This window comes from Chiloscyllium plagiosum, chromosome 42 (assembly GCF_004010195.1).
Source record: "Chiloscyllium plagiosum isolate BGI_BamShark_2017 chromosome 42, ASM401019v2, whole genome shotgun sequence".
In the NCBI taxonomy this organism is placed as follows: Eukaryota; Metazoa; Chordata; class Chondrichthyes; order Orectolobiformes; family Hemiscylliidae; genus Chiloscyllium; species Chiloscyllium plagiosum.
In genome coordinates this window covers 15,673,327-15,699,524 of record NC_057751.1, presented here as the reverse complement: position 1 = coordinate 15,699,524, position 26,198 = coordinate 15,673,327, and the positions used below count along the sequence as shown (strand labels likewise).

Sequence of the window (26,198 nt, the reverse complement as noted above, 5' to 3'; positions counted from 1 at the left end):
CACTCCCACGCTCACACACACTCTCTCACAGACACTCATAACCACTTTCCACACATACTCACATGCACACATACACATATACGTTTGTGGGGTGAATTTGTGCTTGAAGAACTACATTTTACTTTGCTCAAGAAACTGCACGAGATTCTGTAAATCAATTTTTTTAGATTAGAATCAGTCTGACCACTGTGACACAGTGAGACAGACAGACTCGCACAGGGAAGCTCACACCTTCAATGCATTATCTGGGCCGACATGACACCAAGCGTTAAAGGTTCACTTGAGAATGTACTTTTTAAAAAAAAAGTTCTGCGATTTACACGTGAAAGAACTGAAACCGACATGTTCACTCTCAAAGATGAGAGACTCAACAAACAATCCAGGCCATTTTCAAGATATAATTTCAGTTACATCACACTGGGAACTTTTGCGATAAATTCTGTGTCTAGATTAGATTACTTACAGTGGGTGGGTTGTGCTTCGGCGGGTCAGTGTGGACTTGTTGGGCCGAAGGGCCTGTTTCCACACTGTAAGTAATCTAATCTAGATTACCCCTTACACTTAACACTACGGGCAATTTAGCTCGGCCAATTCACCTAACCTGCACATTTTTGGACTGTGGGAGGAAACCGGAGCACCCAGAGGAAACCCACGCAGACACGGGGAGAACGTGCAAACTCCACACAGAGAGTTGCCTGAGGCGGGAATTGAACCCGGGTCTCTGGCGCTGTGAGGCAGCAGTGCTAACCACTGTGCCACGGTGTCTTATGATCTTATTCTCCACAACCACCTGATGAAGGAGCAGCGCTCCGAAAGCTTGTGCTTCCAAATAAACCTGTTGGACGATAACCTGGTGTTGGTGATTTTTAACTGGGTTTTTCCAGCAGTGGGACTTTGTCCCTCCAGGATTTGATTGATACCATTCGAGCCAATAGGTTCCGGGGCTGGGGACGCGACAAGAGCAGCCGACCAATGGCACCGGGGACAAAATGATTGGCGTCAGGCCAGCCTATGGAGCAGAGGAGGTGTGGCTGGGTGGGTCCGCCGAAATAGCCAATGGGAAAGGAGATGGTCGTGGAGGGCCGCCCAACAACGTGCAGGAGGGCCAATGGGAGAGGGGATGGGGAACGACGACGGTTCGATTGGTGGAGGCCCCGAGGAGGTGTCGCAGAAGGGCGGAGCTGCGTGTGGGAGGACCACCAATAGGAATGCGGTGGCTGTGTAAACATTAACCAATAGGCGTTTGACGGCAGGAAATAACGCGGATGCAGACCAATGCCAGAGGGGCGAGGGCGGGAGACGATTCACGATTGGCCGTAAAGGACGACCGGCGGGGCGTGGCTGTTAAGCGGAGGTTAACCAATGGGAAGGAAACCGGGCGCGACACGCGACCAATAGGAGCGCGGGCGCCCTGACCGACGCGCGTAGTGGCCAACCAGAGCGGGGGATAGGGCGGGAGGAGTCCGGGGATTGGCCGTGGGGGCGGCACCGTCGGGGTCTCGAGGTGAGGGTTCCTGGAGGCGGGGGGGCTGAGCCAGGGACAGTGTCAGTCAAGATGGCGGGGCGGCGGTGGCGCTGCGGCTGGAGCCTGGCGGCGCTGGCCCTGGCCCTGGCGACGCTGCTGCACGCCTGCGGCGGGGCCGGGGCCGGGGCGTCGAACGAGACCGGGCTGGAGACGGGCATTTACGGGCTGCGGCTGGTGGCGGTGGAGAGGCCGATCCTGGAGGAGGAGGAGGCGGCGGTGGGCGGCGGCCAGGCCGGCGAGGCGCTGCGGGTGCTGGAGGGCCAGACGGTCAAGCTGCGGATCTTCGGCCGGGGCATCGACGCGGGCGCCTGGAGGCGGGTGGGCTTCGCCGAGCTGGGCCCCGAGGAGGGCTCGGCCAACGGCAGCGCGAGGCGGGCGTGCCCGTCCCGCAGCCGCGACCTGGAGGTGAAGCCCGGCGTGGAGGAGCGGCGGGAGACCTCGGGCCTGCTCACCGTGCGGGTGCAGCCGCTCCGCAAGCAGGAGAAGGCCCGGCTCTTCGGCCTGTGCAGCCGCCCGCCCGGCGGCGAGGCCAGCTCGGCCTGGCTGCTGCACCCGGAGCCCGACAGCCGCCTGCGGGTGCAGGAGGAGGCGCCGCCGCTGCTGCCCTTCTGGCTGCAGGTGATCCTGACGGCGCTGCTGCTGGTGCTCTCCGGCATGTTCTCGGGCCTCAACCTGGGCCTGATGGCCCTGGACCCCATGGAGCTGCGGATCGTGCAGAACTGCGGCACCGAGAGCGAGAGGAGGTACGCCCGCAGCATCGAGCCCGTCCGCCGCCAGGGCAACTACCTGCTGTGCTCCCTGCTGCTGGGCAACGTCCTGGTGAACACCACCCTGACCGTGCTGCTGGACGGGCTCCTGGGCACCGGCTGGGTCACCGTGGTGGCTTCCACGGTGGGCATCGTCATCCTGGGTGAGATCGTGCCCCAGGCGCTGTGCTCCCGGCACGGGCTGGCGGTGGGCGCCCGCACGGTGCTGCTGACCAAGTTCTTCATGGTGCTGACCTTCCCGCTGGCCTTCCCCATCAGCAAGGTGCTGGACTGCGTGCTGGGCCAGGAGATCGGCAAGGTCTACAGCCGCGAGAAGATCCTGGAGATGCTCAAGGTGACGGGCCCCTACAACGGCCTGGAGGCCGACGAGCTCAACATGATCCAGGGTGCCCTGGAGCTCCGCAGCAAGACCGTCGAGGACGTCATGACGCCCATCCACGACTGCTTCATGGTGTCCAGCGACGCCATCCTTGACTTCAGCACCATGTCCGAGATCATGGAGACGGGCTACACCCGCATCCCCGTCTACGAGCAGGAGAAGTCTAACATCGTCGACATCCTGTACGTCAAGGATCTGGCCTTCGTCGACCCAGACGACTGCGTCCCCCTCAAAACGATCACCAAGTTCTACAGCCACCCGCTGCACTTTGTGTTCTACGACACCCGGCTGGACACGATGCTGGAGGAGTTCAAGCAGGGTGAGTGTCACTGGGGCTGGGGCTCCCTTTCAGTTCATTGGGGCTCCAGCTGCAAGAGCTCAATGGCTTCCCTTATCCTGCGCCTCCTGTTGGTGCCCTCATTGTTGATGAGTGGACCAACAGTCTTTATTGCTGGCACTCATTATGCCTTCTGGAAGAGTCTGTAGCCAAAGGTATAACTAGTTATAATTTGAGATTGGGATCCGCTATGCAGGTAGTAAGTTGACTGACTGGCACTGACCTGAGGACGAACCATCAGTTAGAGGGAGGGAGAAGATTCGAGTGGTTCTGAAAAAGCGCAGCAGGCCAGGCAGCATCCGAGGAGCAGCATTAGTTAGAGGGATGAAGGGTTTTGCAGCAAAGACTGCCTCAATTTGTGGAGCGATGGTCTGGGATAGGAGGGAGGCGATTGTTAAATAAATCACTTAAAGAGCTGATAACCTAACTCTTAAATGTCCAAAGCTGTGATTTGGTATTCGGTGTAGAGATAAAATAACTCTTCCCATAAATCCCCTGATTGTCTAGTCACTGATCCTGGATCAAAGTTTGCCAGTGGAAATGGTTTTTTCTTCTTAACCCTGGCAAAGTCCTTTGTACCCAATGTGAGCTTTGGTGTAAAGAGAGACACTCTCCCACAGTAGTTTGCCTGGAGTTGTCAGGACGAGTCCAGAAAAGCCACATCTCAAACGATAGCAATGTTTTACACTCTGTTTATGATTGTTCTGAAATTTAGCTTTCTTGTGCATACCTTCAGAAGTGTATACCTCTCTCGTACTGCCAAGTGATTTAATTTTGAGCACTTGTCTTAAATGTCCCTTTAACAGTCTGTAATTGCAAAAGATTGCTGGGTAGTTCCAGTCTACCTCACCCCTTCCCTCCAATCCAAGTGGTTATGTTTTTGCTATATTCATTCTAAGAGCTTGACATAACTCCACATGTCAAAAGCTGTTGACTGCTGGTTCGACGTGCTGACTGCAGTCTTCCCTCTTCTCTTCACTGTCTCACTCTCAGCTGTGAGTTCGAGTTGAGCTCCCAACCCTACGTCCTTTCCTGAGTCCACCGACCTCTGCTCTGTTTTGTCGCTCAACTCTGCCCTTGCCTCACCTGGGATGGACATTTGTCTGCTGGAGCGCATACTTGATCTGTGGCCTCGACCGGAGTGGTTTATGATGGAGTGGTGGTGTGAGAGTTAGTGTGTGGGCCTCTCTTTGGGCTTGGAGTCCAGAGTGACTGAGAGAATCTCAGTTCGCAATTGTACTCTCAAAGTTTCCCTTTACTTTGACATAAATCAGTCATTACCGAGTATCAAGGGAGGCTTCAATTGTGGTGGATTGTCTCCCACAGACTTGGGAGAGAAGTGAGGAAGGCAATGGTTTCTAACCTGCTGTTGCGGGGTGTCAGAGGACAGCTGCAACAGAAGACAGAAAACTGTACAATTGTGTCAGATTGTGGCGAAGGTGAGCTTCAGCCAGTGAAGACTTGAAGAAGCTGCATAATTGATGTGCAGCTCAGGAGCGCTGTCTGATATATCTCATTCTCAGGTCCCCGCCCCCACCCGTTTGTTTTTCTAGACCCTAGCGCGAGAGTGTGGGAAAGGGTGCTGTGTGCAGGGTGTGTTTGAATGCAGTCTGTGCATGTGTTCTCTCTACCCTTCTCCCCAAACTGGCCCTTTTGCTTGATTGCCCGAGGTAAGACTTTGGCTGTTCAATTACCACGGCGCACACAACAGTCCAAATGTAGGTCATGCGTCAGGAGTGTAGTCTGAGGTTAGTTGACAAACACATCAGGTTGGAGCCCTTCTGAATCCTGGTGACAGAAAAGGTGTTTTGAGTGGTGAAAAAAGGCAGTTTATATGATGAACATTTAACCTGATACTCTGACCTTGATGAGGAGGATTGAATTTAATCTGTTGTCTGCTATTGAGTTCTTATTGAAGTTAGTTCTTTAGTGCCCTTCAAATTGGGTTTGGGGAGGGTCTTTGGGAGTTATCTGACTACTAAGGGTCGAGATTCTATCTCAAAAGGGTAGCCTAGTTTTTAAGTAAGACATCTCTCGTTGAAGGAGATGATTCCCTCGGGACCATTAGTCTGTTTAACCCAGTTTCCCAACAACAGTGGAGGCAAGAGCATAGCTTATATACAAAGCTGAGGTAAGTGGATTGTTAATGTACTGGTGAGTCTGGGAGAGCAGATTTGGGGCAGAAATCATATCAGCTATAGTCTTATCAAGGTAGTTGAGCTATGTGAAGGGCTGACTGGCCTGGCGTTTCCTATTTAGAATGGACATAAAGGTGAAGTGCTCCTGACAGTGATCCTCTCTGATTGACAAAGAACCTTTGTGCACCCTCTCTGTGTTTGCACCCTGCTCACCTTGTTTATACAATGGTTTAGCAGGAGAACACACCCTAGCTTTCTAATCTCCTGTTGGGTCCCTGCTTTTCACGTCGCTGTGTCAAGCAGCCCTTTTGAACAGCTCAACAAGTTTTGCAACATCATTTTTGAGTTAGTCATGAAAGTGTTTGTTGACGGTGCTTCAAGCTGGGCGGATAGAAGCTCGCTTGGCGAGGTACGAAATAAGCTATCCTATTTCACAACCTTTGGCCATCCCCAAAGTGCAGTGAGTGAGGGTGCATGGAAGTACAGATCACGGGGTTTCCTGTGGGGCAACATTTAGGCCTCTGTGTCTTGTCCAGCTGGTCAATTGTGGAGTTACCATGGCTGGTCAGCACCTGCAGGGGTGCTTTCATGTGACCAATAGTGGGCTCAGGCATTGACAGAACTCTTCAGGTCCTATCCTGGGCCCCTCAGGGGGTCAGGCTGGTTACTTGCCCTAACTCCCTGCTGAAACACACTTTCCTGCTCAAATTTGGGCTCTGTCTAGGCTGCAACCGATCCTACGTATCCTCTGTGCGTGGATTCTTCTGATTGCAACATGAATTGCAATCCAGTCATTCCACGGACAGATTTAGATTGTTTACCCGCTGGGTGTCACTAGCCCTTTATAGTGATTGCATTTCTCTGGGCGCTGCCGCTTGGACTGTTTTTCTGCTCTGTTTTTAAACTCTTCGTTGTTGATTTCAAATCCAGCCTTGACCTTCCCCCCACTCGATTCCGTACCTTCTGCCAACCTTTAAGATCCCCGTGCTTGTCTCATTCTGGTCTCTTCTGCTGCACCAATGGCAGCCCAGACTGTGGGTGAAGGGCTATCAGGTCCTGAAATTCATTCCTGAAAAATGTGTCCTTTCCTCCTCTCGAGATGCCTGCTCAAACCTGTTGCTTTGCCAGATTGTGAAGGTCGTGCAGCACGCACGTTCAAGTGGTTCAGTTTGGAGTGGATTTGTTTTCCTCCCTCATGCATTATGTAATGGTCCCAGTGACTTAGCAAACCCAGAGCAGCACTTAATGCCTGTTGCTTCAAGAACAGTGTGCTGTAACTGCCGGCTGCTCCAACCTTGGTCACGTATGTGAATACTAATGAGGCAGTTAAAAGGGCCCTGGTTTATTAATGTCACCTTTTTTGTAATCTGAGTCTACCATAAAAGCAGCAAATTATCTTGGAAATGGAGTCATTGTTGCAGAGATTGCAGCAACAGATTAATGCACACTGGTGTCTGTGTGATGGTGACCAGTGAGTCTGCTTACTTTGTTTGTCTGGAATTGAGCATTGGCCAAGACAAATTGGTTCGGATATTGGTTCGGATTCTCTTCTCACACCTGAGGAGGTGGTTGCTGGCCTCGGTTTAACACATTTATGTGAAAGATGACGGTGCATTGACGCAGTCTCGCACTGGTCTTTTCGGCCTGGTGCTCTACCTTGCAGAGTGGGTCTTGAATTTGCGATTTTTCTTCAGATTTCCTTGTGGAGAAGGATCCTGCAGTCAAGTGGAGCCTTGAATGTGGAGACCAGGAGAAGTGAATAGGCAGTGAGGAATCCCCAGGAGCAGCTGTTAATCTGCTCCACAGCTCTTGTGCATTGACACTTTGTGGAGTCCTGCAGTAAGGGGGTTTGGTTTCCGATCTTAGCTGAGGCTGGGACGATGTATCTCTCTGTGACCCACTAGTGCATGTCTCAATCTTAAATCACGTATTGCCATTGGGAGAATTTGGCTCACTGCTGTTACAGGATGTTTCCAGTGCTCGATACAAAATACCTCTTCGGTGTTTTCAAACTAGTGTTTTCCACGTTCCTGGGACAGGTGCAGCACAGACTCCATACAAAGTAACATTCTCTCTAGCCTGTAACATTCTCTCTAGCCTTTAACACTGACATTGTGTCCATCGCAAAGCTCCAGGACAGGTAGAGTTCAGTGTTTAATACAGAGTTAAGCAACTTGTATTCTTTTAAAATGAAAGTTAAGATCTATCCACACTGCCCCATCAGACACGCCCAGGGCAGATATAGCATGTGGTTAAATGCAGCATAGCTACCTCAACTCTTTTTTTTTAAACAGAAGATAAAGCCAATTCCAGACTATTTTAACTGCAGAGTGTGGTTAGATTTGGATCTGATGTAAATGATTGTCTGTGATCTTCATGAGGGACTGTCCAGTGGAGAAAGGAAGGGTTTGATAATAGATAACCACTCTGAGAATGTTTTGTGAAGAGTATAGGGTGGGGATGATGAGAGAAGCTTGCTTCAGACCTACTTCCCATGAGGAAATGGAAGCCCCCAACATCAGATATGCTGGGGGCAACCAAACTGTGTTTGCAGACAATAGTGAGGTGTAGATCAGCATAGGCTTGTGCTAATTGGTACTTAGGACCTGAGCCTTTATGACATTCCAGCTTTTGTTACTGGTCCTGCCACATAGTTATGTGAATCTTGGCTCCGTGCCTGAATAAGCAACGTATGTGCGAGCTTTAAAAGAGTACTGCCCTGTTCCCTCAAACTGCAGATCAGTTTCCCCAAGAGTGTGGCGGGGTGGGAGTTAAAGTTCACTTGGCTTTTCGGAATTTTTGAATGTCTTGTTTCAAGTCCGACCTAGGGGGTGACATGGAGATTCGGTGACTGGATCGAAATCCAACCACGACAAGACTGTTTCCCTACTTGCACACTTAAGCTGTGGCTCACATAGTGAAACACCCCGAGTGTGCCATCGCACAGAGTGCGGTAGCTCCTTAACCCCAGCGGCAGAGGTCTGCTTGCTTGGACCTCATGTCAAATTGCTGGCTGTGGTGTTGTCCAGTGCTTGAAGGTATTTGCACAGTGCATCTTTGGGCAACTGGTTATGTCAGATATTTATTCTTGAGCTTGGGTGCCACTTGAATGGCTTGTCACTTACATGTAGGAGAACTTTCATCATTTCTATAGAGTTGGACTGGAGGCTCATGAGGACTAGAAAGGTTAGTGGTTTCACGTCCCTCGAGTGGTGGTTAGGTTTTAATGTTTTGAGGCTGTAAGCAGCTCCACAGCCCTCCATGTTGAAACTGCAGATGAAGGTACTGAAACGCTTGGTCAGAAAGCTAAGTTTTCTGGAATTGTCCGGATGGAGGAAGACATCGTGGAGCAGTTTAGGGAGGCGATTGCAAAGTTGTGAGTGTGAGAAAGATGCAGCAGTGAGCTGATCAGGAGATGTGGCAGAGAGACTGTCAGGCGGGGCCCTGTTTTGTTTTTGTGCAGTGAAGCATCTGGTCCTTTGATGTCGGCAAACGCTATGATTTTAAATGGGAAATTTGGTGCATGAATGAATGAATGAGGTCCTGTATCGAACTGCCTTGCAAGCATGTGACAAACTGCACTTGGCTAGCCTGTGGTCTGTGCATCGTGCTGGTCCTGCTCTCCTAGCCTGTGAGGTCATTCATTAATCTCGCCTCCCCTGCCCGCAGATCCCATCCTCTTATTATGAATCAGGGTGTGGGTTAATCTGGCAGTATGTAATTGAGCACTTTTCAAGAGTTCTGTGGAAGTGAAGCCATCTTGATTGGTAACCACGAGACCGTCATCATCGAAAAATAGCGATCGTGTCATAGCCGGGAGTAGATTGGGCCTCGGTTGACCGTAGAGCTGACAGATTAGAGGCTGCAGAGGCTGAGATTATCCACCCAGGAATAAAGTGGGGAATTGGGTTTAATGGAGATGCCTTGAGGGAGCGAATAAAGAGAAACTGTTTGTTCTTGCGGAAGTAGTTAGCAATCAGGAGACGGGAGACAGATAACGGGTGCAGTGATGAGAATATTTCTCACAAGTTGTTATGATCCGACATGTACTTCTCGAAGAGTCAATGGAAGTAGATTCATTTAAAATAAAAAGTTATTGAGCACTGGGAGGGGGGGGGGGAAAACAAATAAGTGGAGCTAGTCAGACAGCTTTTACAAATTCAGACTCCTGCTTGATTACTGCCTGTGGGCACAGGCCCGTGATACATAACTTTGGGGGAATGACGGAACTTAACAACATTTATAGAGGGAGCATCACTGATTCAATTCTGGGCTACCCCTTCCCTGAGAATGTCTGATGAGGACAGTGCAAAGGGAGCTTTACTGTGCTGAACCAGAACTAGGTACAAACAAACTTTTAGTTTCTTTATTTCCCCCCCCCACTGCATGAATGCAAGTTTTTGTCTGTTAGCTCGATGTTTATGTTATGTTTGTCTCTAATTTCCACTGCTGTTAGGTAAATCACACCTGGCAATTGTACAGAAGGTGAACAGTGAAGGTGAGGGAGATCCTTTCTACGAGGTGCTGGGACTGATCACTTTGGAGGATGTTATTGAAGAGATCATCAAATCAGAAATTCTTGACGAATCGGACATATTCAGTGAGTCGCTTTAACACACGGGAAGGTCAGAACACAGGGGCAAACAGAAATTGGTCATGCGTTTAAGCTAGATCCATCGTTGAACTAGACTGATCTGTACCTTAGCTCCATTTGGAACACATTGGCTCCCTGCCCATGATGCCAGCATCTAACCATCTGTCAGTCTGTGATTCCTCGTCCTGACACGCTTTATGTGAGTGGGGAGAGCTCCAATTTCCACTCGTCTCTGTGCACATTTTAATTTCCTTTTTTCTCAAGCCCCTGCCAGAAGAAATGGTTTCTCTTTATCCTATGAAACCTTTTAATTGCCGAATTGTTTGAATCTGGCTCTGTTAGCATCCGAGTGAACTTAGACGGTGCTCTCGCAGAGACCAAAATACCGTTCTCAGAGGAGCATCTGGCCAGGTGGGAGGTTGCTCCCCATTTTATTTCTGTTGTTGTTATTATTATTAGGTTCCCTACAGTGTGAAAACAGGCCCTTCGGCCCAACAAGTCCACACTGACCCTCTGAAGACAAACCCACCCAGACCCATTTCCCTCTGAATTGTCAGAACCAGAGCGCTTTTTTTTTTATTCGTATTGGCAGTAGGCATTGAGTCGAGGAGTGAGGAGAAACCTTTGAGGGGTTGGGGGGGGCGGTGGCATGTTGATTTTGCTCTGGTTTATAAGCTGCCCTCTTGTCGCTTACTTATCCAGCGGACAATCGCTCAAAGCAGAAGGTGACTCACAACAACAAGAAGAGGGACTTCTCGGTTTTCAAGCCCACTGTCCATGAGGTGAAAGTCAAGGTGTCCCCGCAGCTGCTGCTGGCTGCTCACCGCTTTCTGTCCACAGGTAAGTGGCTGCCCCCTCCCCACTCTGCCTTCTGAGCCCATCCAGAGGTTGTGAACTTGGGGTGGAAAAGCACAGGGGCTGGAAAGCTGCTTTACACACGTGTTGGCCTCTGACTGACTGAAAGCCTGGTGGGAGCTAATGTGTTTTTTTTTGAAGAGGGAATGCTTGAGGATCAAAAATAATTGAACAGAGCAATGTTTCCTGGGATGCCGTAGACAGAATGGATCCCAATTCTAATACAATGAACACTTTACACAGAACATTGTTCCAGTTTTCCAGTCATCCTGATGCGATCATTGCGCTGGATGTGTCCCATAATATCCGCAGGACTTAAAGTAAACCTCTCAGTGGCAGCTTGTCGTACTTTACTGCAGTGAAATGTCCCAGGGTACCACCCTTTATGATTGATTAAACAAGTTTTGAGACCAAGCCACGGAGGATGTTCGAGGTAGATTTTTAAGAGTCTTGAAGGAGGTTAAAGGTGGGGATTACAGCTGTGGGGCAGAGCTGCTGAAAGCTGGCCCGCCGATAACATGTCAATCAGGAATTTTCAAGGGGATGGACTTGAAGGTATCTCAGGATCGTCTGGCTGTTAGAGGTGGAAGGCTCAGGTGAGACCGCAGGACAGATTTGAACCTCTTGAGAATTTTAACTTCACACCGGCAGTCAGTATAGTTCAGTGAGTGCAGGGGTGATTGAACCTTGTCTGCACGTGTATGTTTGTTCACTGCTAGGATTGAGTGAGTCTCAGATATTGTCAGGACTGTAAAAGCACATTGTGTTAGCTGAGCTGTGTAGACAGATGAGCTCAGAGAATACAGTCAGCCGCAAGTCATGACATAATTACAGGGATCCAGGCAATTACCCATCTCGTCTGTCTCGGACTGTGGGAAAAACACAATGCGGTCGCTGGAACAGAAACCTGTTTGCATTTCACATGACTTGGCAAAGATTTGGGAAAAATCCATAGTTCAGCCTTTTTTTTCTCTCTCTCTCCCTCTCAATCTCTTCCCCTTTTTGTTTTGCATTATGTTTGAGACAGCACGCTGGCTAGCTTGACATGAAGCTCTGTCATTGAGACCTCTGGCTCCATGTCACTCACCCAGCCCTGGTCCTTTGGGCGCTGATGACCTACGCACTTTGACCCTTATTGGGCGAGGGCACCATGGGAAGACCTGTGATCGCCCTCAATACGAGCACTGCTTGCGGGAGACGAGGTTGAGCCCAATGGCACCAAATAAAAGCTGAGGAAATGATGTGTCACTTCTGAAACTTAATTCTCCAAACTGTTTGGGCAACAGACTTATGTGGCACGGTGGGTGTTGAGAGCATTAACAAATCATACTGTTGTGAGGTTTGGTGAGGATTTGTCAAGATTGGGGAGTTGGGGCTATTGGAAGAGCGAAGCAGAATATGTAAAAGTGGAGTACTGCAAAAATATTGGTTGCCGTGACCTGGAGTTTGTCGGTGAGCTGATCACTTCAAAATGTTTCTTAACTGGGAGCCAGTGCAGATCGATGAGCAAACGGGTGTGGGGTGGATAAGACGAGTAAGTTAAGCAGAGGATGCAGTGCTGTGATTTTCTGAGGTTCTTGTTTGACTGTTCCCGCTCTCCTTTGCAGAGGTCACTCTTTTTGCCCCTGCCCACATGTCCGAGAAGATTCTGCTGCGGCTCCTCAAACATCCCGACGTCATCAACGAGATCAAGTTTGACGAGGGCAACAAGCTGGCTGCTGAGCACTATCTGTATGTGCGGGGGAAGGCGGTCGATTACTTTGTCCTTGTTTTACAGGTAAGCGGCATCTTTACCTGGTTCACTTTGCCATCCCGTGCGAAATCGGATCCTGCACCACTGGGCCTCTCCCTGGGTGAGAAACGTTAAATTGAAGCCAGTGTGGCTGACGTACTGTTTGGCCTTGGCTAAAACTCTGTTCCTGTGCCGTCGCCTCTCGTGGTCAATGTCCGAGACTGCATCGGACTCCCCGTGTCATTTGTCCGTGAGTTAACCTTCTGGCCCATTCTGCTCCATCACCCACTTCTAACTTGTCCTATTGTCCATCTTTGTCCCCTGCTTTAGCTCCTTTACCTCCCAGATGTGATGACTCCCATACATTCCTGGCCAGCCCTCCACCATCTCGCTTCTCTCCCCTCTCTTCCCCGCCCCCCCCACCCCACCCCACTCCCACACACATCGTCCACCCTCTGTTTGCTTCAGTTCATCCAAACCTGTGCTTTCTGTTATTCGCTGTGTGCCACTTTGTGAACTCATCGCTGTCTTTGCTCACTGACCTGCGTTGGTCTAGTTTTGCCTTGCCTTTTAAAATTCTCATTTACATTTTAAATCCTGCCTCAAAGTGTCTCGGCACAGAAATAGGTCCTTGGGTCCAAACTGTCCTAAGCAACCACCATTCCAAACTGACGTCGTCCCATTTGCCAGCATTTGGCCTATCTCCCTCTAAACGTCACCTATTCGTGTATCCATCCAGATGCGCTCAGCCCACCCCCCCTGCCGCGCACACAGCATTAGAGAGAGCTGGGAGAAAAGAGTGAAGATTAGTCCTTGTGACGTTTCTGATGGCGCACTTCATAAGCCTGTGGCTTCTGGTCTATGTCCTCATGAAGTAAATGTTGTTATACCTTAGGGTAAAGTGGAGGCAGAGGCTGGCAAAGAAGACATGAAGTTTGAGACGGGACCCTTTTCTTACTATGGTACCATGGCCCTTGGCAGTCCCATTTTGGGTAAGATTTCTCTTTTTTTCTTTTTCTTTGTTTAGCTTCATAGTTTACAGAAGATCAAAAATCATGAAATCCAGCCATGAGATGGTTCAGTGTCTTGGCTGTTTCATTTAGATTCCTTATAATATGGAAACAGGCCCTTTGGCCCAACGAGTCCACACCAACCTTTCGAAGAGTAACCCACATAGATCCATCCCCCCCCCCCCCCCCATCCCTATATTTACCCCTGACTAATGCACCTAACACTATGGGCAATTTAGGATGGCCACTTCACCTGTCCTGCGCATCTTTGGGATGTGCGCACAAACAAATCTTGGCTGATCTGTGTGATCACTCCTCCTAGCCATTTTGGTTCTGTTCTTGGGGGTCCCTGGTTGCCATTGCCATTTTAGGGCTGAAGGCTCTCTTACTTCACCCCTGCAAGGTTGCCCAATGGGCAGGTACGTTTCGCCCTCTCGAGTCAGAAGGTCGTGTGCCACTGCAGAAACCTGAGCACAAAGAGAGGCTGACACATCGATGGCACCAGAGGATGATTGACTACAGCACAGGAGACGGCCATTTGGGTTCGTTGTGTCCAGTGCTGACTCTCAGCATCAGGGAGTCACCTCATCATTCAGGCTTGGATTGGTATGTCACACTGATATTTTCTTGCGACCCAAGTGCCAGGCAATGACCATCCAACATGACAATTCAACCATCGCCCCTTGATATTGAGTACCATCGCTGAATCCTGAGGTGCCAACATCCTTGGGGGGGGTTATCCATTGACCAGGAACCGAACTGGACTGTCCAAATACCTATTGCAGTTGCAAGAGCAGGTCAGAGGCTGGGAATGCACCTGCTGACTCCCCAAAACCTGTCTGCCATCGACAAGGGACAAGTTAGGAATATGATGAATGGGGACAGCTCCAACAAAACTGAAGAAGCTCGACACTATCCAGGACAAAACAGTCCACATCCACTCCCTTCACCACCGACGCTCGGTAACAACAATGTATACCATTTACACGGTACACTGCGGAAATTTGTCAAGGCTGTTCAAACAACACCTTCCAAATCAATGACCTCGACCATTTAAAAGGACAAGGGCAGCAGATGGAACACCAGCCCCCTCCTGTGGCTTGGCAATATATTGGCTGTTCCTTAAGTGTAGTTAAGTCAAAATCCTGGAACTCTACAGCAACATCTTGAGAGCAGTTAGCACTGGGTATTAAATGACTGTTTTGCCCAGGTGCCCCTTGCTTTTGAAATCTCTGATTTTGTCTTGACATCCCTTCTCCAAGGAAGTAGCCTGAACTTCTCCAATCTTACCAAATAACTGAAGTTCCTCAACTTTAGAACATTCTCATTGGAAGCCATCCCATTGCTGTGAAAATGTGGTGCCCGGATTTGGGTGCAGTATTCCAGCTGAGGCTAATACAGTTATTTTATCCAAGTTTTTGTACGGCAACGGAGTTCACTCTGGTATCTTGGCCAATGTTTATTCTCCTTGCAATATAACCCGGGGTTGGGGGAAGAATAAGTCAGGCTTTCAAGATTAGGGTGACACAGTGGCTCAGTGGTTAGCACTACTGCCTTTCAGCACCGGGGACCATCTGTGTTGAGTTTGTACAGACTCCCCGTGTGTGTGGGTTTCCTCCAACAGTTCAGAGATGTGCAGGTTAGGTGGGTTGGCCATGCTAAAATTACCTAGTGCCAAGGGTTACAGGGATCGGCTAGTGGGATGGGTCTGGGTAGGATTCTCTTCAGAGGTTTGGTGTGGACCCGATGAGCCGAATGGCCTGCCTCCACACTGCGGAGTCTACGATCCGGCTGTTGTTACTTTGCATATGGGAGCCTGCTGTGCACAAATTGTCTGCTATTATTGCTGCAGTAGCCATGCCTCGAAAGTAGTTTCTGGGTTGTAAAATGCTTCATGATGTCTCAAAGCATTGAGAGGTGCTGTAGAAATATGATCGTTTGCTTCGATCCTCTCCTTGCTGAAAACAAGTAATGTTGCCCCCCTCGGGTTTTGTTCATTTTAATCTGTCTTTCTCTGATTCTGTCTTTGTCTCTGTCTTTCCCCTCTCGCTGTCTCCCTTGTTGTTCACCTCCTAGCTCTCTCTTCCAGGCTCCGTACTTGCAGTCTCAAACGGCCTTCTCTAATTTCTTGGTTCCGAGGTAAATCTTGCATGGCTTACCCAGTTTTCAGCGTTAACCTCCTCTGTCACCCTTTCTGCCTGGGGAATGTGTCATCATGAGCGTAGCCTCATGTCCTGTCACATACTGCTGCCTTTCAGCTGCCCATGCACCTGAGGGATCAACAGTCGCTTTATCTTTGTGCCTAGCCCTCCTGGCAATAAACCTTTTGGTCTGTAACCTAACTTCTCCCTGCAGTCACACCGGCACCACTCCCCACCTATTCCTCCGCTACGTTGATGACTGCATCAGCGCCACCCCATGCTCCCACGAGGTAGTTGAGCAGTTTATCAACTTCATCAACACATTCCACCCCCACCTTAAATTCACCGGGACCAGCCCTCCCTTTCCTGGACCCCTCCATGTCCATCAATGGTGACCGACTCAACACTGATATTTTCTACAAGCTCACTGACTCTCAGCTACCTGGATTACACCTCCTCCCACCCTGCCTTCTGCAAAAATGCTATCCCTTATTGTGCATTCTTCTGGCTCCGTCGCATCTGCTCCTAGGAGGACCAGTTCCACCACAGAACACACCAGATGGCCGCCTCTTTTAAAGACCGCAGAATCCCTTCCCACGTGGTTGATGATGCCTTCCATTGCAGCTCAACCACGTCCTGCACCTCCACCCTTGAACTCCAACCCTCCAACTGCAACAAGGACAGAACCCCCACGGTTTTCACCTTCCACCTCACCAACGTTGTGTCATCCTCTGCCACCTCCGCCACCCACAAATGCATCCCATCACCAGCGATCTATTTCCCTCCCAAACCCTCTTCCGCTTTCCGTAAAGACTGGTCCCTCAGGTCCACGCCCCCTAACAACCCACCCTCTCCTCCCGGCACCTTTCCCTGCCACCGCAGGAATTGCAAAACCTGCGCCCTCCCCTCTGTCCGAGGCCCCAAAGGAGCTGTCCACATCCATCAAAGTCTCACCTGCATTTCCACACATCATTTACTGGATCTGTTGCTCCCGATGTGGTCTCCTCTACATTGGGGAGACAGGGCGCCTACTTGCAGAGCGCTTCAGAGAACACCTCCAGGACACCTGCACGAACCACCCCACCGCCCCGTGGCTGAAAACTTCACCTCCCCCTCCCACATTGCCGAGGGCCCACAGGTCCTGGACCTCCTCCATCGTCACTCCCTTACCACCGGATGCCTGGAGGAAGAACACCTCATCTTCTGCCTCCAACCCCATGCCTTCAATGTGGATTTGACCAGTTTCCTCACTTGCCCTCTCTTCCTCCCTCTCTCCCCCCCCACCCCCCCCCCCCCCGCCCCACCTTACCCAGTTCCAACCTTCCAGCTCAGCACCATCCCTGTTACCTGTCCATCTTCCTTCCCACCGATCTGCTCCACCTTCTGCTCTGACCTATCACCCTTACCCCCACATCCACTGACCACACCATGCTCCTCAGGCACCTCTTTGTGGTCTTCCAGCTGGGTGTCAATGCGTTCACCTGGTTTTGTTCTTCGCTGTTCAGTCATAGCTGGGGAATCACCTGCACTGGAATCACGTCCTGTTCCTGTTTAGTTATGTGGGTGGCTCCTGAGGACATATCCTCCTATTGCTGATCTACATGTTGCCCCTTGATAATATTGTCTGCAAACAGTGCCATGTGCCCTGGTTGTACACACCTTGACTTCTCTATCATCTCCCTTGATCCAGGTAACTCTATCATCTCCCTTGAGTTACCTGGATTCCGCACTGAAAAACAGAAACTTTTCCACCAAGTCAGGCATCTCAACCTCTGTTCCCTCACCACTTCCTCAATCCCTCGCCACTTTTTAAAAAAAGAACTAACTGTACGTATCTGTCTTTGTCTGTAATTTTCCAATTTTTTAACCAAAAATATTATCAATCTTGAGTTTTAAATTTAATAACTAAGTGAAGTTTGAGGAAAAGAGTTCATAACTTATAAGAGCCTTTTTGTGAAGGAATGTTACCTCATTGCACGACTGCAAGTCTGCCTCTAACTGTGCCTCCCCACTTCCCCAATCCTGCTCATTCCTCACCAACGGAAATAGTTTTTCTTTGGCTGTTCTCTTCAGCTTGAAATTTTCATGAAATTTTGTAAATTGATTTAATGTTTGATGTCCAGGTATAACCTTGGTAAATCTACATTGTGATCCCTGTGGTGTGGTGTCCAGTGCTGCTCACATCTGTAATTGTGTGAAGGATCAGGGCCATCCTGCCTGTGTTCTAGGGCAAGGAGATGTTCCCAATATGGCAAAAAACCCTCTGCATCAAATCTTTTGGAATAAGGGGTGTGTGGAAGCTACCAGTCATGGCTGATATTCCCTGTCAGCTGCATGATTGCAGTCATGGGAGTGGTGCAACAATGGGAACAATGTCTACACCACTTCTGTTAAGATACGTGCATGCGCAGCAAGCTGTCACTCTTTCGATCTGTGCACTGCTGCAAGAGAGTGAGTGCTACAAACAAATTGGAATTTGTCACTTGGTTGTGTGGCGTTTGAATCGTGTACTCATCAGGACAAATGGAATAGAGTCCACACCGACTGTCCAGAGCATCCCGTCCAGAACATCCCATCCAGACCCAGAGCTCTATCCTAATGTATGTTTGTACCATGGCTAACCCACCTCACCTGCACGCTGCAGGGCAATTTTATTCTGGCCAATCCACCTAACCTGCACATCTTTGGATTGTGGGAGGAAACTGTAGCACCCAGAGGAAACCCACGCAGATACGGGGAGAAGGTGCAAACTCCACACAGACCTGAGGCTAGAATCAAACCTTGGTCCCTTGTGCTGTGAAGCAGCAGTGCGAACCACTGAGCCATTGTGCCACCCCACGTTTAAGCTTTGTTCCTTTTTTAAATATTCCTTGGTGTGGGATATATATCCGAGAACGACCCAATGCTTTTTCCGTGGCTATGCCTTAGTCAGTCGCAGTGAACTTATCAACCAATCTCTTGTGGCGCAAAGGTTGATTATTTGAAAAGTAGCGTTCTTGTATTTTGTCTCGAGTGCAAAATGTCCAGTTTTTGCAACCTATCTCTGTCATCAAATGTAAAATGAATTCCTTACTGACACTCCGATTTGCCATCTTGGTTCTTTCTCCACTCCTTGTTGCCATTGCTTGTCGTCATGTCCAACTCCCTGTGTATTCGTGTCTCGGGAAGCTGATTCTCGTCAAACTTGCACCTCTTCACAGTTCCTTGGAACCACCAAACTTTTTGCTGGTCTTTTAGCTAACAGACTGACAGTGAACAAGATTCAGCTTCCAAATAGCCTGGATTTGAAACAAAACACTTGGCTGAAATTGTTTAGGATTTAGCATCTTGTTAATGCAGTGTGGCCATGGGTAGCCAATGAGTGTGGTCTCTATATTTCACTTCTGCGTGCGCCTGCAACGAATCTGTTGCTGCTGTCTTCAGGGAGTCGAGCTGCAGACGCTTGCTATGCGGCATCCTTTTGAATAAACTTGACTTTTTGTCACCAAACTGCGATTTCTCTCCAACCCTTAAATGTGCGGTATTTGCTGTGCAAAAGACCATCAGGATGAGGGAGGATTTGACCGTCGATTGAACTCTGTGTGAAGGGTCAAGACTGTTGGGAAATTCTGTAGTTTGAAGTTCTTGGAGAGCTGAGCCAGTGCTGCAGATGGCGGTTCAGTTTTAATATACTAGCCCACTTTAGATACCATCCCACACCGGCTTCCTCTGCCCTAAAACCTCGATCTGCAGCAGCATTGGTGCATGCTTTTCACTAATTAATGTTGTGCACTGCATGCAATGGGGGATGTGATTCCTGTGCATGTCTGGAGCAGGATCGGGTCACGTGAACTGCTGAGCCACCTTGTGCCATCCAGACCTGTCCAGAGTTGTGTCATCCATCTCAGGCACTGATTGATTGATTGTTTGTTTGTTTTTGGGCCCTCTGCTTCTCCTCAGAAACGCGTCCATCCTCTCGCACCAGTGAGCTGAGTCGCTCTGTCTCGCTGAGCTACGCCGAGCGCTCTGAATCGATACCATCTATCGTCTCACCCAGCCCCTTGACGCACTACGTTCCGGATTTCTCCGTCAGGGCGCTGACCGACCTGCAGTATGTTAAGGTAAGAGGCCTTGGGGTTTGGCAGCAACGAAGGGAGCCATTCAACCAGTCAAGCCTGTGCTAGCTGTTTTGGTAGGCTGAACCAATTTGACCCATTCCTATTGCTGTTTGCAATGATCCTATACATTTGTCCCTGTCAGGTGTTTATCCATCGCTGTTTGTCAAGTTAACGTTGGAATCTGTACCTGCTACCAGATTATTATTATCTATTGTTTACTCATGAGTGACTGATTCTCCTGCCAATGCCAACAATTGCTAACTATCTGCACCCATGTGTTAGATTATCTTACTTTTGTCATAAATTTGCCTCCAGCCATCTCCACTCAGGAGAATGATGACAAATTCTCTTGTCTCGACGTGAGATCCTTCCTCTCTCACATCATGTGGAACTCCCCACCTCACCTTCTCTAAGGCTTTGAAGTCCTTGACAGTGTAGTGCCCAGAGTTTAACACGCAGCTTTGTATTTGAGGTATAACTGGGTTTACTCTTGTTTTTCTTAATCCCTTAAATAGGCCCATGAATAAGATACAGTAATGTAGATTAATTTGGCATATGCTTTGTGGATAATCAGAGCTGACCCTTCCTGACAGCCAGCCTCCTCCAGTCTTGTAGGTATAAATCAATAGTGTAATTTAATACTCCCTACTTGCCCTGGGTGGGGGCAGCTGCAACAAGACTGAAGAAGTTTGACTCCATCCAGGACAAAGCAGCCCCCGCTTGATTGTCCCCACATCCAAAAACATCCACTCTGTCCAGTACCAACATTCAGCAGCAGCAGTGTGTACTGTATACAAGATGTGCTGAAGAAACTCTGTCGTCTTCGACAGCACCTTCCAAACCCACGGCCATTACCAGCTGGGAGGGCAAGGTTAACAAATAAATGGGCATACTACCCTCTTCAAGTTCCTTGTGACCCCCACACAATTGTGACTTTGAAATAGATCATTCTTCGTTCAGTGTGGCTGCATCAAAATCTGGATCTCTCTCCCTCACATCGTTGTGGGTCTCTCTGGACCATATGGACTGTTGGTTCAGGATGAGGCTGCACAAGTTCCTTCTCCAGGAGAAATAGGCAATAAATGGGCTGAGTAGTGGCAAATGGAGTTTAATTTAGATAAATGTGAGGTGCTGCATTTTCGGAAAGCAAATCAGAGCAGGACTTATACACTTAATGGTAAGTTCCAAAGGAGAGTTGCTGAACAAAGAGACCTTGGAGTGCAGGTTCACAGTTCCTTGAAAGTGGAGTCGCAGGTAGATAGGATAGTGATGAAGGTGTTTGGTATGCTTTCCTTTATTGGTCAGAGTATTGAGTACAGGAGTTGGGAGGTCATGTTGCAGCTGTACAGGACATTGGTTCGGTCACTGTTGGAATATTGCGTGCGATTCTGGTCTCCTTCCTATCGGAAAGATGTTGTGAAACTTGAAAGGGTTCAGAAAAGATTTACAAGGATGTTCCCAGGATTGGAGGGTTTGAGCTACAGGGAGAGGTTGAATCGGCTGGCGCTGTTTCCCTGGAGCGTCGGAGGCTGCGGGGTGACCATTTCGAGGTTTATAAAATCATGAGGGGGCATGGATAGGATAAATAAAGTCTTTTCCCTGGGGTGGGGGAGTCCAGAACAAGAGGGTGAGAGGGGAAAGATATAAAAGGGACCTAAGGGGCAACATTTACACAGAGGGAAATGCATATATGGAATGAACTGTCAGACGAACCTTTTCATACTGGGCGGTACATGTATGGAATGAGCTGCCAGAGGAAGTGGTGGAGGCTGGTACAATTACAGCATTTAAAAGGCATCTGGTTGGGGACATGAATAGGAAGGGTCAAGAGGGATATGGGCCAAGTGTTGGCAAATGGACGAGATTAGGTTGGGATATCTGATTGGCAAGGACGAGTTGGACCGAAGAGTCAGTTTCTGTACTATACGTCTGTACCATCCTGCTTCTCAGTGGTTTCAGATTGGGGCTGCAATACTGTTCAAAACCAGCCTGTGGCATTGCTGTTCAGCAATTGGTTTTGAAACTCAGCAGCTCCCCCACTGGGTTTTTGGGTGGTATTGCTGCTGTTGATCATCAGCTATTGCTCCCTTTCTCCAGTAAGTTGTGATGATTGCTGCAAATATACTGTAGATAGCTTCATGATCAGCAGACGATTTTAAGATGGGGTATGGTCTTGAAAGATGCATTTGTTAAGAAAAAAGCCTATGGGTAATGTCGAGAAAGAAAAAGTGAATGTTTCAGGTCAGTAAACATGCAACATAACGGCATAAATTCTGCATTGGCTTGATTATTTAATGAGATGCAGACAACGTTGCTTCTCTGCTGTGATTGTATGCAGGAGCTCTGAGGTATGTCAATCACTGTATTGATTCCAGAGGTGGGTGCCACTGTCCTTTGCCCCCCTTAAGGGCTGTCAGAGTCAACCATGTTGCTGTGTGTGTGTGGAGTCACATGTAGGCCAGACCAGACAGACGTCCTCATCTTCAAAGATATGTGAACTGGTTTTTCTTAATCATAAAAGCTTTCAACTGCAGTTTTAATTTATTGATTGGAATTTAAATTCCCCTCCCTGTCCCCAGGCTGCAGGTCTGGGATTCGAACCCGTATCTCTAGAGCATCAGTCTGAGCCTCTGGGTTACAGGTCAGGTGACCATAGTGTGCCAGTATCTCTGGTGTATTTGTTCGTGCGCTGCCAATTCGGCTCTTGTGTGACCAGCCGCGGTTAATTGATTCTCTGTTGAAATGATCAGGTGACAAGGCAACAGTACCAGAATGGCTTACTGGCGTCAAGGATAGACAGCACCCCGCAGTCTCCGGACAACCCCCACACGAAGATCGACATGAAAATAGAGAAACCTGAGACTATAGCAGATGAAACCACGGACCTTCTGAACGAGCAGAACTCTTTGAACCGTACTTTGAACCACACTTTGGAAAACAGTATATGACCCCACGCTTGGAGGGTCGAGGCTCTGCTCCTGGGGCATTTAAAACAGTTCCTGCGAACAATCACCGTGCAATCTTTTTATAGTGTGTGTGTGTGGGGATGAACGAGGAACGGTACGACATGAGACAGCTCGTGCAGAAAGTGAGGAGACATGCCCGGTGAATAACTGATTTGCTACAGCCACACATGCCGGGTCAGCACGCGGACAAAAAGACAAGACTGCTCAACCCCAAGAGGAACCATCTATAGCCATCTCCTCTTCTCCTGGCAAGTGAACCTTCCAGTGTCTAACATGGGCAGGACCACATGACTTTGACTGGTTGCCTGCTATCTTGGACAGCTTCAGATGGCTTGGGGCTGTGTGTTGCTGGGTAGCATTTCAGCTCTCGCCCTGGGCTGATGTACGCTGAACACCCATTCCCCTCTCCCCACCATCCCCAGATTGTCATTTCCTTGCATTTCAGCCTTCATTCCTTTGCACATTTCGAGTATTGGGAGGTGGCAGAGGAAATGTTGTTCCTATTACAATGCGCAGACAAGTCACATCATTTTACACTATGCACTAGAACAACGTGCAACAGTTTTACAGTCTTGGGGACAGGAGCAGTGTTTGGGAACAGCTTCTCTTACTAGTTTACTTTCATCCTGAGGTAGATCTCTCCATGTTTCAGGTCTGCCAATGTCTGTCCTTCTGTGCAGTTAAAGCCTGTACCCATCACATCAACTTCTGACAGTTGGTGCCTGTTGACGATAGACTTCAGCTGATCCTGACCTGTTATTGATTCCCTGATTGTCCATCGGTGTTTAGCCAGAAGATGGAGAATTGCCAGAAGAAACCACATGAGTTCAGAATCTCTGAGGGCCTTCGCCCTGTGGTCAGTTCTTCTGTGATCCTTGTCAACTTTGATCTAAAGTGGTATGGTTGAGCAAACAGCACTCCGATAACATGGAGGTATTGATAGCCAGGAACGAGGGAAAGCTTAGGTTCATTGGCAAAGCCATAGGGATTTCTACATGTCTAATCTAACTCGATTCCTGGATTTGGGGTTTGTTTAAATTGGGAAATTGAAGTTTTAAGTATTAACGGAATGTCTATTCTGTGTGGGGGTGTATTCCGGGTTACCCATAGCTGTGCATAACCATGCCTCAGGGAAGGTTCAGGCCCGACTGTGGGCACATAAATTGCAAGCCCCAGAGCAGTCACCTCAAGGCTGGGTGGTTTTGGCAGGTACAATGCTCTACAACTCGTACAATAACCAGAAATACTTTTTTGGGCCAGTCCAGTGGAAAGTCTGAGAATAAACAGGTTGCATCTGCTGCAAGGAGAGAGAGAGAGAGTGATATGAAGTGTTTTCAAGCCCAAACCTTGACTTGAAGTGGTATCAATTCATTTTCTGTAATTTTCCACTGAAGGAAGGGCTTGCTGGTTTAGAGGCGGAGTTCAGTTTGTTCCACAGACCAAGTTTGTCCCGTGTCTTTTTTTTAAGGGGTGGGAGGGTTTTTTTTTAAGTTATCCCGACTTGTAGCTCTGTTAAGGTGCACGGCCCTGTTTGCGAGTTGGCCAGAGCAGTTGAAGCAGAACTAAGAAGGTACAAAAGGTACATTGTGAAGTAAATCCATTCATCAGTGAATCTTTGAGGGCCAGGAATGAGAGTTTATCAAATGGGATACTCTGGAAGTTGTAACAGTCTGCACCAACTCCCATTATGTCTGGCACCAGCTGCTTTTTTTTTGATATCACAGTTTATTTCTCAATCTCAGTAAGAAGGGACAAACTTGTGGGTCACCTCCACACGGTCAGGCCACACCTCCTGTGTGCTAACGTCTATGACTGTTGGGCCTCACAGAAAAGCTTATCAGTTTATTCTAATTGATGTGTAATGTGATTTAGTCTTGCTTTATTTATTTTTTTAAATACTGGCTCTAATTGCCTAAAAGATCATTCTTATCTTCCTGACACAATTTTTTTTTGATTGTTTACAGTTGGTTTTGCAATATGCTGGTTAAGGTGCAGCTGCTTGATAAGTTAGTTTGCCCAGAGTCTTCCCTGTGAATTAAACAACTTCCTTCACTTTTTTTTTAAACTGCTTGACTTACCCATTGCTTTCTTTGAGGGTCCCAGTTTGTCTGCGTTTGTCAATCCACTGCCGCATGTGCACATTGCTGGTCCCAAGCTGAGATTGCTGGAGGAACCTGGCAGCAGAAACAGAGTTAGCATTTCAAGTCTAGTATGTGTTCTGCAGAGCACAGGAAGAGTCACTGGACCCAAAACGTTAACTCTGTTTATCCCTCTCCGCGGATGCTGCCAGACCTGCTGAGTTTCTCCAGCTATTTCTGTTTGTTAGTTTCAGATCTCCAGCAGTTCTTTGTTTAATGACGAGTCTTATCAGCTGGTGCCTCTTTGGCTCGCCCTTGTGCAAAGGACTTGGGTACAAACTCTGAGGGTGGGACTGGGAACTCCTGAGGTGCATGCTGCAGTCAAATGGGCAACTAAGAGGGTTAACACCGAAACAAAGACTATTTCCATCAGTAAGCTACATGGAGTTGACCTCATTGCATGCAATCACTTGTATATTCATTTCGATTATCTCATTCTCTTGGAGAGCCTCAACAGTCTTTGTAAGGAGTTTCCCTCCTCGTATTGTTTAACATCCTGTTGATATTAAACAGCTTTAATATTTGTTCTTCCCTAGGAGAATGCAGGATATTTAAATTTTCTTAAAGCACACACTAAGAAATGGCAATCCGTTTTCCAGAATGTACTTTTTTTAACTACCCTTTTTTAAATGCAAATCTATATATGAAAATGTATTTTTGGGGTTGGCAATGAGAATCAAACCTCCCAATCATTTGCATTGAGGGGAAAGTGGGGGAGCAAGAGAAGGCTGATATCCTCAGCCCCCTGACAGCTTTTACAGAAACCGAGCAACTTTTTAAGGGGAAAAAAAAATCCAGGATTGGAATGTGTTTAACTAATATTTTACTATTTTACCTCTTGGTGCCGAATGCCAGCAATAATTATATCGCAAACAGGTGGTGTTCCAAAATACTGCAATCTTCCCAGGCCATCTTCCATGATTGTGGATAATGTTCCTCAAATTCTGCATCTTCAGGAGTCATTGGAATTAAGAAACCTGATTAAACCCTGATGGGTAACGCTCTGTGTAGACCATATTTATTTGGCAATAAGATGTTGTTTATATATGTGATTTCTTTGTTTTGTTTTCTGCCATGACCTGTTTGCATTAATATATCCTGTCTTTCAACCAAACACTTGGAAATGTTTATGTCTGTGTGTGTGTGTGTGTGTGTTTGTCTCCTGAGTGTTTTTGAACAGACTCTGTATTTGGGTCGTGCACTTTCTGATGTTTTAAATAAGGTTATTAAATGCCGAACGTGTTTCTCTCATGACTGGTTCATTGCGGATTTTTGCCAATTTAAACCTCATTTTGTATCCGTGGCCAGCAGGTTCATTCCCCCACTCAATTCTCCTACTTTCAAAACAGGTGTCAAAAAACTGCTTTAATTTCTGTAAAATGTTGGAGATTCTTTGTAAGCAGGAGAGTCAGTCCAGTTTCTTTATTGTCATGGTGCACATGGCCGCCATGTATAAAGCGATTTCTTTGGATTTTGAGGGAGGGTATTCTATATTTCTGTATTAAAGAAATGATTTTAA

The 26,198-nt window shown here is 48.3% G+C and overlaps 1 protein-coding gene across 2 annotated transcripts; it reads left to right on the top strand.

Annotated features, from left to right (window-relative positions):
* The first annotated feature begins 1,540 nt into the window (after positions 1–1,540).
* Positions 1,541–26,198, top strand: LOC122543178 (metal transporter CNNM2-like). Of its 2 annotated transcripts, XM_043681600.1 has the most exons (8): positions 1,541–2,990; positions 9,603–9,746; positions 10,443–10,580; positions 12,203–12,372; positions 13,223–13,319; positions 15,414–15,476; positions 19,418–19,578; positions 22,326–26,198. In XM_043681600.1, the coding sequence occupies exons 1-8, from the start codon at positions 1,556–1,558 to the stop codon at positions 22,521–22,523; spliced, it is 2,406 nt and encodes an 801-aa protein (XP_043537535.1). In that variant the 5' UTR covers positions 1,541–1,555; the 3' UTR covers positions 22,524–26,198. The 2 variants fall into 2 exon arrangements, with proteins under 2 accessions (XP_043537535.1, XP_043537536.1); XM_043681601.1 differs by lacking the exon at positions 15,414–15,476.